Source organism: Carassius carassius, chromosome 24, assembly GCF_963082965.1.
Source record: "Carassius carassius chromosome 24, fCarCar2.1, whole genome shotgun sequence".
Lineage (NCBI taxonomy): Eukaryota > Metazoa > Chordata > Actinopteri > Cypriniformes > Cyprinidae > Carassius > Carassius carassius.
The window spans coordinates 28,358,831-28,372,358 of record NC_081778.1 but is presented as its reverse complement, the minus strand read 5'-3'; the positions used below and the strand labels follow the sequence as shown (position 1 = coordinate 28,372,358).

Here is a 13,528-nt window from a genome sequence, read left to right as displayed (position 1 = left end):
TATAATTTAATACATACACAATAATTGCCATTGTCATGATGCAATTTACCTATTTATACATTGCAAAAAATATGTATATACTGTAGATCATATAATTACATTATTATTATATTTTTCATAAATGTAATAACAAAATTTCTACAGAAATGTACAAATCTCATATATATATTGTCTCTCTCTATGTCCACACACACACACACACACACACACACACACAAACACACACACACACACACACACACACATGTACACATACACATGTCTGTATATATACAATATACATATATTGCAAAACATTTTAGAACGTATACTATATATTGTATAAATGTTTATATAATATGATATAAATGTTTATTTGATATAAAAATATATATTTTGTAACTATTATTAGAGATTTTTTAATATTCCTACATTTTTCATGTTTTTGCAATAGTTGCAATATTTGGTTCAAATGGTTTTTAAAATGTTTTTAAACATGAATTTTGCTGCTGCCTTATCAAGGTTACATTCTAATTCTATGTAGCAATGATTTATGCCTTTGTATAGGGAAAACCAAACATATGAGACAGTGATGCCTTGCACCCTTCAAAGTGTTCACATAATGTGCTCTGCCCTTCGAAGTTCTGCTCACTTCTGCCCATAGTGTCACATTACTGGTGACTGCTGGATAAAGGACTTTAGCTTTAATGCCTAGTCAATGAAAGAACATTTAATAGACACTGATTTGTAGGTGTTCGCATGTTAACTTAAACATGCTAACTCTTAAACAACTTTTGTAATTCATCAACACACAGTTCATGTTTTGGGCTAAACAGTGGACATGATGACGTAATGATAGACACACCAAAAATGCATCAATTTGATATGTTGTGCTGTGTTTATATATATACAGTGAGGAGGAGTTTTCATTAAAGGTTATAGAAAATACTGAAAGGTTGTGAGATTAGCACACCTGAGGAGCATCATCCAACATCCACTGTTCAGAAAGCCATCAGTTCCTCTGCTAAGGTAAGATCAGGGTCTTTTGATATATTGGACTGTCCTAAATGTGACTTGGGAATGATGCAATGAATAATAATATTTACTTAGCTTGCATGCCAGTGTGAATCTTTAGAAACTCTTCATTAATGTTTGATTCAATGCCATTTATGATTTAATACATAATCCGAGCTATGAGTTATTAATTTAAGTAAAAATTAACAGCGATTAGATAAAGATTCTGTCTTAGAATCAGGTCGCTAGATGAAGGTGACCCCACACCTGCCATTTTGGATATGTGGACCTTTCAAGAACGGTTTTACATGAAAGTCCTGTAAATATTCCCTTGAAAGTCTGAATTTAGAGGAAGCCTTGTTCGGTTCAAGCAAAAATTAAATATTTGTTATCATTAACCCATCTTTAAGTGTCCTATATGGGTTTATTTCTTCTGTTGAATGTATGCTGATAACCAAACAGTTGCTGGTAGCATTGAAAAAAATAATAAAAAGAAATCTATGGAAGTCAATGGCTACCAGCAACTGAAGGGTTATCAACAATCTTCAAAATACGTTCTGTGTTCAACAGAAGAAAGAAACTCATGCAAGTTTGGAACAACTTGTGTGTGAGAATGGTCAGAATTTTCATTCTTGTATGAACTCACTTTAAATCTATTCAATCGTTCATTCAAATAAAAGATACCTCACTATACCAAAAATGGCATCCAGACTTCAGGACCCATGTGAGTGAGCAACAGATCCAAAGAATTTCAAGATGATTATATAACCAGAGAAGGTGGGAGGGCAAACTTTCCAAAACACCTCCAGGCACTCAAGGGTACACAGCAGTGTCCAGGAACGTGCTGCGTCCCGACTGTGTCGACCCATCGTTTTTATGTTTACTCTCAAAACACAAGTGCTGTTTTCTCTCAGCTGCACTTACAGCTGGAGTTTCTTCACAAACATTCCTCGTCTCGTAGGCCGCGTCTCACTGTTGACCTCTACATGGGAACGGAACATATTTGATCTAATTATATGTGCTGAAAGTAGTCGACACTGGCATTATGTTGATGAATACTGAAAAATGACTTCAAACTAAACCTGTTTACTATGTTTAGTGGGTTTAAGAGAACTGGATCAGTCTGATTCAATAATTGTTGTGTGATCGGAATCAACTGATTTGTTAAAAAAATATAACACAAAAGATTGGTTCACATATTGAACATGGTTACTTTTGACATTGACATTGCTATGAAATCTTTTATTACTTTTCAAGTCAGTTTTGGAACCCCAGTCATTTACTGTTACTATATTGGGTTTAAAAATATAGGGGGGAGTAAATTGAGTGAATTATTACTGTAAGACCAAAAAATGTAATGACTCATTTAGTGTGTTTGTGTTTGTGTGTGTGTGTGTGTGTGTGTGCGCATGTCCTTGATCAGAAGGGGTAAAAATGAGCCAACTCACAGAACTAGTTCTCCTTACAGGTAAGTCATCACTATTTATTTTCAAAGCAAAGGTCACACACTGATCTGTGCCCTTGGGACTGAAGGTCAAGAATTCCAAAAAGACTTTCAGTCCACATTTACAGTATACTTGCTGACTTTAACTGTTTTATTATTACTATTATTATTATTATTATTATTATTGAAAATTATGGTTATTAAAATTAGTATCTTTTCAAAATTCAAAATTAAGTTCTCATTACAGTAGCTATATGCACACAGTAGTTTATGACATACATAAATCATGATTTTAAAATTCAGTTGCTTATTTACTTTATAGAACAAAATGAATATTTTTTATTTAAAATCTTAAAAAAAGAGTGCAATATTTTGAGAGTATTATTTTTCCCCCCAAATGTCTTATATTTTATTCATTTGTTAATTCCATTAATTATTTTATTCTTTGTGTATGTTTATGACTTTTCATAAAGCTTTATTATTATTTTTTTTCATTTACAGTCTTCTTGGCACTCTTCAGTCAAGCTGAAGCGAGTAAGACAGAAAAGTTTCTTCCTTTCTTATATCGCTATTCAATGTGTAATCTTGCCAGTCTCATGCATTGACAACATTAAGATCTATGGCTGCATTTTGCTGTTTTCAATTGCAGTCTAAGTTTTCTCCTCTTTTTTGCCTTTGCAGATCCTTTTGTTTATAGTAAGTACTCTAAAGCAGATGCTCATGATATCCTTATATAAATATATATATATATATATATATATATATATATATATATATATATATATATATATATATATATATATATATATATATATATATATTGTATAAATATGGTAAATATGAATGTATAAAGATATATACAATTTTGAATACTTTTTAAGCTAGATTAAAATGCTTCTGTTTTTAGACTATGAGGCGCTAAGGATCGGGGGTTTGGTCTTCACAGGCGTACTAGTAGCTGGAGGGGTTGGAATTCTGTGTCGTAAGGAGCTCTGAATTTTTACAAATGCATTTTCTGACTAAATAAAAACCTTGTTTGACATTTTATGCAAAAAGAATAACAGATTGTTCTCTTCACAGGGGGGCAGTGCAAACCAAAAAGAAAGTAGGTCACCTGATCTCACTGTCATATTCACACTTTTACATCTCAATGAAATTATGTACACTTTGAAATCAAAACATATTATTTATGATTATAAGAAACAAACAAACAAAAAATGGTATTATTTAAAAAGTTCCACATCTCTTTGACAGGCATGTTGAAGACGCGAGCAAAATCTGAGGATCAGGGACTTCATCTGCTGAAACTTTCTAATGGGTTTTTAATTGAGTAGAAGACTGTTTTATTCTTAGTCTTGATACTAACTACTGATGACTAACTAGCTCCACGTCTCATCTGTATTTTACTGTAGGTTTTCCATAGTTTCAACATTTTTCAACCACTTAATTTGTGCATTAATCACAGTCCCTTTCCGAAAAAACTGAGCTTTTGAATTTGTAGATTCATTCTATAAATTTGAGCAATCTCTCAAAGTGGCACTTTACTGTAATAAAGATTCTCAGTTATGGGTCTGCAAAATTGCATTTGTTGTCATTTTTAAGCCTGAATATACAGTATATATATATTTTGGATGAGATTTGTAGGCTGGCTGGCTGGATGAGAACACTGGCTGGCCTTGTGCAAGATGAACGTCAAATGTCTTTTTGTAGGAATCAAAGAAAAATCAATTGCTGAAATGTATCATCAAAACATAGAGGGAATATTCTAAATAGATAGATAGATAGATAGATAGATAGATAGATAGATAGATAGATAGATAGATAGATAGATAGATAGATAGATAGATAGATAGATAGATAGATAGATAAAATTTGTTAATTTTTATATTGATTTGACATGTTTCTCAATGTGAAATCCATAGAATGGTAATATCCAGGTATAAAATTACCTGTATCTTTTCCTTTATGTTTACGCACATTTCCTCCAAACCTAAAACAAAACACAATACAATGTGTAATTAAAAAAACAACAACATCAACAAAAAAAGTTATACTGAAAATTCCTTTATATTATATTATACACATCTTTTTCAGACTTCTTTGAGAGTTCCATCACTCAGTTTCTGTTAGATAATTGTGTTCACTCACCAGCAGATTTAATTCAGCCCGAGCGTGCATGACAAACTAAAAACTATCAGCGTTGCTCTCCCAGAGAAAAGATCCTTCATTCAAAGCTCAACCCACTCAGGACTGAGCCAACCTGTTGAGCGGATGGTGGGTGTTGGTTTCAGTCTGTCTAGATCAAATCTTTACGGGTAGTTCCTTCACAACCACGTTTCAAACATCAACATTTCACTTTCTTTATTCTTGAAAAAGGTAAGTAATCAGTTTTGATTCCATTTGAATGTTTATATAGTAACACATATGTTACGGCTGATGGATAGTCAAGTTCATATATTCAAATATAATAATTATGGTTGCACCAAGAACCTTTAAATTCTATGCAATATTTCAATTCCACAAAAAGTTCTTTATAGTGTAAAAAGGTTCTTCAAATTATTACAATTTTCTTCATACTGAAAAACATTTATTTTAGGAACTGTTTACTGTTCACTTTGAGGAACCTATAATATGTTTCTTCTTTCGTATCGCAGCAAAAACCCATTCTTGGAAGCTTCAGTTTTAAGAGTGTAAATCTTGGAGAACAAATTATGAGCTCGCTGTTTATAAAAAGTGGATGAAATCCAGTCCTTCAATAAACATGGTGTTTAAAGTTTGAGATGAACCATGACAGCCTGTATCAAAGCATGTTTTGATTGGTTAACCTCTTACCTTTTATAATCAGATTCCTCTAGTTTTCCATGACACAAAGAGAAAGACTGAAATGTGAAAGGGTTACATTTAGATGGCCATATTTTAATTAAAAATGGTCTAAAATATATTTGTAACAGGCAAAGATTTAAGGCTTATTGCATGATCTGCTCATGGAAACTGATGTTTGTTAGCTGAAGGGAGCACAAAGACAGCATTAGTTTAACTACTTGAAAGGGCGTGATCGTAATTTTTGGAATGATGATTCATTTCAACAGAATGTGTTATTCCTTCCTGCGTCACTTTGAGCACGTGGGCAGCAAAGAGCTTAAAAGTACTTTTCAGTGCCAATCTAGTTCTATACTGAAGAGGTTTCTGGATAGGTGAATCTGTAAAAACATTGCTCAACTACAGTAGATGGTTTTACTCAATTTTAAAGGGCCTGTGTTACTAAAGGGCATCTGTCAGTGTGTTTGTGCTGGAGTGTATAATCATACAATACTTCAAAGTTCACAGCCTGTTCCTAATATAGCTGCAGTCTGGATTCCTGTGTACATGGCTTGCATCCGTTGTGTGCCATGTGATTGTGTCAAGTATATGGAGTCAAGTATAAGTATATGGTCTTATATGGATATATAGTTGGGCTGTTTGGATAAAAAAGTAGGTGAGAACAAATGTGACTTAACTATACTACACCGACCACTCACACACTATACAATGTATATATAGAAATAAATAAATACAGATGGCCTTTTGGAGCACGTTTTTGAGACTTTTGCACAGTAGTGTATATTTTTATATATGTAGCTACTTTAATATAACTCTCTCATCTTTTCAGCACAGAACAACCCACCATTCACATCAGCAGTTGCTTGCAATAATTACTAGACTGATTAGTGCAGAGAAGGAGGTGTGTCCATAAAATATTGAATATTGATTAGATCTCAAACCAATAAAATGCACAATTTGCTGCTTACTCCAGTATTTATGAGGCAGATGAAAAGGTTTTTATTCATAGTTTACCTGACAATTCAAAAGGTTTTTAAAGATATACATTATACAGTCTATACAATTAGCATTTTTGTCTAGTTTTCCATTATAAATGTCTAAAAATGCTTAATTCAAGACAAATTTACTAGAAAAAAATATTTAAGAAAATTAGTTGTTTTCTCTTTGAATTTTGTTTATTTTTCTCATCCTGTTATCCCTTATTTTTCTTATTTACTTTTTTAGGGTCAATTTTAAGAATAAACTCACCTGATATTTTTTTTCAGAAACCTATAGTGAATTTTTTTTTTCTCAAGTAAATTACTTGATTTATGAATGTTTTAGATGTTTGTACTGGAAAACAAGAAAACTGAGTAAAACTATTTTTTTTTTCTAGTGCACAAGACAGACACTTAGAGTAAGTAATATTCCTAGGCTCTCGTTTACATCTCTCATTTCCTGAATAAGGATGTAATGTTTCAAGTGTGGAGCAAAAAGGGCTAAGAGACAGTATTGTTAGTAGAATGAATGTACTATGGCAACAGTCAAGAAAGAAACAAAACATTACATTGAAAAAGAGAGGGTCGGTTTGTAATGTGAGATGAGGATGTGATTCCTCATTCTTTCTCATGACACTCTCTCTCTCTCTCTCTCTCTCTCTCACACACACACACACACTTACTGGCAAGCCAACATGACCATTGCCTATTACAAGACTTTCATTATTTTCTCCATGCACCCTGGGTGATTCTGCCTGACAGGAGGTGCCAAACCATCCAAGCCAAAAACAAGAATCATGCAATAAAACGTTCTCTCCTTTTCTCTCAGCTTTTTTGTACAGTATAATGATTTAAAAAGTGTTTCTAAGACTCCCCTGAAATGATTGTAAAATACAAAGACAGCCTCTCTTGCCAGATTATTGGCAGAATTATCTTTGCACTCCTTGGTACTGGATAAAGAACTATCTCTATCTGCTATTTCACTTAACCTATTGGATGTAGCCTAGTAGTCTAGACATTACAGAACGTTACGAGCCTACATATTAGCCTATGTTTTTTCAGTAAACTTTCTTCTTTCAGTAATCAGTTTTTATATATTGCTCAAAAAAGGAAAGTCTTTATAGTAGATAAGCAGTTTGGTGTCAGGCAAACAGAATTGTGATAAATACGGTATGTCATTTAATAAACAACATAATCTTCTTACATTTTAGACACAATATTGACAGTTATTTTTTTTTTGTTGTTATGCCACCGAAAATAATTTCAGACTAATCCAAACAGGTACAGTAGATCGGCATTTCCCAGAAAGAGCACGGTGTTACATACTGTACCTGGTCGGGGATGAATCATTGTTTTTGAATGACTCGGGTTAAGATTGATTCAGTGGCTTGGTAATAATACCCAAATTACAGTCACTTGTCATCACATGCTGGTTTAATTATGCAACTTACAGAAATATTCACTAGTAAAAACACTAAAAGACAAAACCGTCTGTCTCAAATGAGAAAACATGGAAGCGAGGAAGCATCAAATGGATGAATCAGCCTTTTTGAACAAATCAGTTGAAAATGAATGGATGAATCATGATAATAAACAAAATACTGTCACATGTCGTCAAGAAACCACATAGCCTGCAGACAATAAACATCACCACAATGCTGACAGTTCATAATAACCACATCTGCCAACTCAAAAAAGGAACAAAAAATGGACATAAGTAGTAGGGCTACAGTTTTGAACTACGGTATATCCAAAATGTACATAGACATTATTTGTGTTAAACAGACAAAATAACAGCATAAACATTTGGAACCATATTTGAGAATCAGTAAATTATGACAGAATTTGTGCACTACTCCTAGCGCCATCAGAGAAGCACCTGTTTGCAAATTTCATGTTCTGCATGCAGAATCTAATTTGACTTGATTTACATAAACAAACTGGTCAGGCTTCAATGATTAATCTAATGGAGAAGGCCTACTATATAATAAATTCAATTCATAATAAGTTGTTCATGACACAAAAAAGAATCTGGCATCCATGTTTACAGGAAGAAGAAAATTAAATCATTCAAGTCAAGAGAATAGGGTATAAAACAGACACAGGGATTTATTAAACCTCTCTGAAAAGCTAGATTGACTGCTGCCTTGTTCACTCCTCACGCTTAGCCAGGCTGCTCTGCTGAAAGGCCTGAAATACTGGATGTTATTTTGTCTCAGAATGTCTCTGGTGAACCCTTTATTTTGCCTCTTCTCTGCCACCATGGTTGGAAGTTGAAGGTGGAGATTGTTACATCATCTTGTGTTGGTAGGGATGGGCACAGAATTCCCTCTGGTCTCTCAGAAACGAAATGGAAAATCCTAGCTAAGCTCAAAAGGTGCTCCAGCATGTTTCCACAATGCACTTTTAATTATGATGTAGACATAAGTCAGCATCTACATCTGACAAGTCATGTAAATGTCCAGCATTTTGAGAATGTGCTCAAAATCATCTTTTGTAAGAAAGGGTTTAGTGTTTTGATGCGTTTCCTGGCAGCTGTTTTGTTTAGTGTATGAATGTTTTGTTGCTGAGATGTCCCAGGCCTTTGCTGAAATTTGATCCAGGTCTGCTTTGTTTTCTCAGAGCTGATATTTGTTGTTCCGGTAGATCAGATGCATTGGCAGGGATTGTGATAATTTGATTTACCCCCATTTTGTTGATGTGAGGCTGACAGAGGACAATAATTCAGGCATTAAGGGGAATCATGTTATATTTAGAGCATAATTAGCTCTCATGTACACAACTGATACACAATCTTCTTATTGATCATAACAGTATAATTTTTTTTGTTTAAATGTGAAAATTTTACAGATCTCACAAAACCAGTCTTAAGTTGCTGAGGTATATTTTTAGCAATAGCCAAAAAAAAAAGAAAAAATTCATTATGATATCAAATAAAGATCATGTTCCAAGAATATGTTTTGTAAATTTCCTACTGTAAATATATAAAAAAACATTTTTGATTAGTAATATACATTGCTAAGAATTCTGACAGCTTCAAAGGAGATTTTCTCAGTATTTAGATTTTTTTGCACCCTCAGATTCCAGATATTCAAATAGTTGTATCTCGGGCCAAATATTGTCCAATCCTAACAAACCATAGATCAGTGGAAAACTTATTTATTCACCTTTCAGATGAATCTCAATTTCGAAAAATTTACAATTAAGACATTTGACATTAGTCAATCTGACTTATGTCAGAGAGAAAAAAGGATATTCAATGAGAAAAAAAAATGCTTTTGAAAATGAATCGATCATAAATCCTGGTGGCTGGAGTGGAGGTATAAAAAAAAAATAATAGGGCTTGGTTTACATCAGCAATAAAGGAAAGTCATTTGAGAGGTGGAACAAGTTATTAATTTTTGCTTAAATCAACTGTATATAGTTATGTGACTTTGGAACCCCATACAGTTAAGTCATAATTACAGTGGATCACTGCTGTACATGTGAATTTGTTGCTGCCATAAAACAATCTGCCCTTTTTGCGGACTAACCAAACTTACCTACTCCCAGAAATGCTCAGGTTACTAATGTAACCTCGATTCCCTGAGAAAAGGGAAACTCCTGTTTACTCTGATACTGAAGTCTGATTTGTTCACATTTGTGTAGCTGCTTGAACCAATGACACTTAAACCTGTGAAAAGGGGACGAGCTGACCTCTATATAAATTGGCTCTGAGTGCCATTTTGTCATAATCTTTTGACTGAAGCGACTGTTACCAATTTGCATGCAGCCTTATAGTACAACAGCCTATGCAACACTCATTTCCTTATCTCAGGGAGCTGAGGCTAGGTTAATAAACGGAGCATTCCCTTTCGAATGGTGTCTCCCGTTGTGTTGACATGCTTATGGGGATAGCGTCCAATAGCACCGTGCTATGTGCAAGTGCAGAACAAAGCCACTCTGTGAGCCCACCCCTGTAAGCAAGAGCCAATAATTACACCCAGGCCTTTTAGGCATAGGACCACATAACATAACCCTCTCCATTTCCAAATGGTATTAGGTAGAATTAAGTGGACAATATCCACGCCTGCAGGGCAGGGACTTCCAAGTTATAAAACCTGGTGAAGGTAGATGACGACGACCAGCCAGTGGCTGCACAAATATCCCACCGGACCAATCCCAGGAGGAGGCCATTCCTCTGGTAGACTGCAAGCCTGCTGAGGCGTAATCCAAGGCTATAACATCCACTATCCAGTGAGATATTCTCTGCTTTGTAACTGGCAGCACTTTAGAGGGGCCTCCAAAGCACACAAAAAGCTGCTCTGAGTGCCTAAACAGGCCAGAGTGCTCAACATACACTATAAAAGCCCAAACTGGGCAGAGTGGATTGGGACCCTGCTTACCATATGGATTGGGGTCATGACTTGTGCTCTAAACACTAGAGGGGTGATGACTTAACGGAGTGGAGAGCACTTTCTGCACATAACCGTTTCTCGGTTTATTGAGTACTCTACATATATTAGGCCCAAACTCAAGACAGGAAGCTCTGACTGACCAAGCCAAATGGAGTGTGTTTTTAAGCAACAGGGGCTGCAAGTTGGCCCACTAGAGTGGTTAAAAGGGAGGGCCCATTGGGTCCTGAGGACTATAGATAAGTCCCAAGTCAACACAGTATAAGGGCGAGGCAGATTCAATCTCCGAGCTCCCATCATAATAAACTCGCCTTGGTGATGAATATAGGCTACCACCATAATGTTGTCCCTTAAGGTAGGCAGAACAGTTTTTAGAGTCAGAAAAACTGCCATCATCTTGAGGCAGCTGATGTGTAAGCACTACTCCGAGATTTGACCAGGAGCATTCATGCATAGCTCCCTAACCCGAGTTGGAGGCATCTGTCGTGACCACCTTCCTTCTGCAGAAAAGTCCCAATAGGACGCCTGATAGAAACAGACAAGAGGTTTAGGGTCCAAGGCTCAGAATCAGAATCAGAATCAGAATCAGAATCAGAATGAGCTTTATTGCCAGGTATGTTCACACATACGAGGAATTTGTTTTCATGACAGAGCTCCGCAGTGCAACATAACAGCGACAGAACAAAAAACACAATAAGGAATAAAAAATACAAAAAAATACAAATAGGTGGGTAAGGATTGACAATATACAAATTGACAATGTATGGCAGGTATATTAAAAAGAGCATTTATGTATGTACATGTATATTATGTGGAAAAATTGTAACTGTACGCTAAGTATGTGTGTTTGGATAAATAAGTGTATGTGTATATAAATATAAATATAAGTAGTATAGTGTGTTCCATGTATGTACATGTATATTATGTGCAAAAGATGTACGTGTACGCTAAGTATGTGTGTTGGATAAAAAGTGTAGTGTATATAAATATAAATAGTGTAGTGTGTCCCACAGTTATTATCAGCTGTTCATAAGATGGATTGCCTGAGGGAAGAAACTGTTCCTGTGTCTGGTCGTTCTGGTGCTCAGTGCTCTGTAGCGTCGACCAGATGGCAACAGTTCAAAGAGGGAGTGTGCTGGATGTGAGGGGTCCAGAGTGATTTTAACAGCCCTTTTGCTCACTCTGGATAAGTACAGTTCTTGAATAGATGGGAGGGTTGTACCGATAATTCGCTCAGCAGTCCGGACTACCCTCTGTAGTCTTCTGAGGTCCGATTTAGAAGCTGAGCTGAACCAGACAGTCACTGAAGTGCAGAGGATGGATTCGATGATGGTGGAGTAGAACTGTTTCAGCAGATCCTGTGGCAGGTTAAACTTCCTCAGCTGGCGAAGGAAGTACAACCTCTGCTGGGCCTTTTTCACAATGGAGTCAATGTGAATGTCCCACTTCAGGTCCTGAGAGATAGTGGTGCCCAGGAACCTGAATGACTCCACTGCAGTCACAGTGCTGTTCATGATGGTGAGTGGGGGGAGTGCAGGGGGGTTTCTCCTGAAGTCCACGATCATCTCCACTGTTTTGAGCGTGTTAAGCTCCAGGTTGTTGAGACTGCACCAGACAGCCAGCTCTTTAACCTCCTGTCTGTAAGCAGACTCGTCACCGTCCTGAATGAGGCCGATGAGTGTGGTGTCATCTGCAAACTTCAGGAGCTTGACAGAGGGGTCCTTAGATGTGCAGTCATTAGTGTACAGGGAGAAGAGCAGTGGGGAGAGAACACAGCCCTGGGGAGCTCCGGTGCTGATTGTACGGGTGCTGGATGTGTATTTTCCCAGCCTCACTAGCTGCTGCCTGTCTGTCAGGAAGCTGTTGATCCACTGACAGACGGAGGTGGGCACGGAGAGCTGAGTTAGTTTGGGCAGGAGGAGGTTTGGGATGATCGTGTTGAAGGCAGAGCTGAAGTCCACAAACAGGATCCTCACATAGGTCCCCGGTCTGTCTAGGTGTTGCAGAACATAATGCAGTCCGATGTTTACTGCATCGTCCACAGACCTGTTTGCTCTGTAGGCAAACTGAAGAGGATCCAGCAAGGGTCCAGTGATGTCCTTCAGGTGGGCCAGCACCAGTTTTTCAAATGACTTCATGACTACAGACGTTAGAGCCACAGGCCTGTAGTCATTTAGTCCTGTAATTTTGGATTTCTTTGGGATGGGGATGATGGTGGAGCGTTTGAAGCATGAAGGGACTTCGCACAGCTCCAGCGATCTGTTGAAGATCTTTGTGAAGATGGGGGCCAGCTGGTCAGCACAGGATTTCAGACAGGCTGGTGTAACACAATCTGGGCCTGGTGCTTTTTTCCTTTTCTGCTTCCTGAAGACCTGGCGCACCGCATCCTCGCTGATCTGTATTGCAGGTGTGGGGGAGAGGGGGGATGCAGGAGGTGTGAATGGTGAGAGCGCTTGATTGGAGAGGTGTTCAGGGTGGGTTGCAGGAGTTGTGAGTGGTGTGAACAGTTGTTTGGAGAGGCATTCAGGGTTGGTTGCAGGAGTTGTGAATGGTGAGAGCGGTTGATTGGAGAGGTGATCAGGATGGGTTGCAGGAGCTGTTAATGGTGTGAACGGTTGTGTGGAGAGGCATTCAGGGTTGGTTGCAGGAGCTGTGAATGGTGTGAACGTTTGTTTGGAGAGGCATTCAGGGTTGGTTGCAGGAGTTGTTATTGGTGTGAACGGTTGTGTGGAGAGGTGTTCAGGGCAGGTGATGGGTGTTCTTTCAAACCTGCAGTAAAACTCGTTCAGATCGTCTGCCAGTCGTTGATTTTCCACAGTGCTGGGGGGTGGTGTCTTGTAATTGGTGATCTTCTTTAGGCTTTTCCACACTGATGCGGAGTCGTTTGAAGTGAACTGAGT

At 37.1% G+C, this 13,528-nt stretch overlaps 1 protein-coding gene across 3 annotated transcripts; it reads left to right on the top strand.

Annotated features, from left to right (window-relative positions):
- Window positions 1-920: 920 nt before the first annotated feature.
- On the top strand, window positions 921-4,016 carry LOC132103718 (FXYD domain-containing ion transport regulator 11-like). 3 transcript variants are annotated; one of them, XR_009423446.1, is made up of 6 exons: window positions 921-1,008; window positions 2,420-2,461; window positions 2,939-3,133; window positions 3,345-3,419; window positions 3,518-3,542; window positions 3,692-4,016. XR_009423446.1 is itself a non-coding variant. In XM_059508810.1 (6 exons), exons 1-6 carry the CDS (start codon window positions 2,428-2,430, stop codon window positions 3,717-3,719), a joined length of 210 nt encoding a protein of 69 aa, XP_059364793.1. In that variant the 5' UTR covers window positions 2,417-2,427; the 3' UTR covers window positions 3,720-4,016. The 3 variants fall into 3 exon arrangements, 1 of the variants encoding a protein (XP_059364793.1); XR_009423445.1 differs by having other exon boundaries at window positions 2,417-2,461; XM_059508810.1 differs by lacking the exon at window positions 921-1,008 and having other exon boundaries at window positions 2,417-2,461; window positions 2,939-2,971; window positions 3,119-3,133.
- Window positions 4,017-13,528: the final 9,512 nt, after the last annotated feature.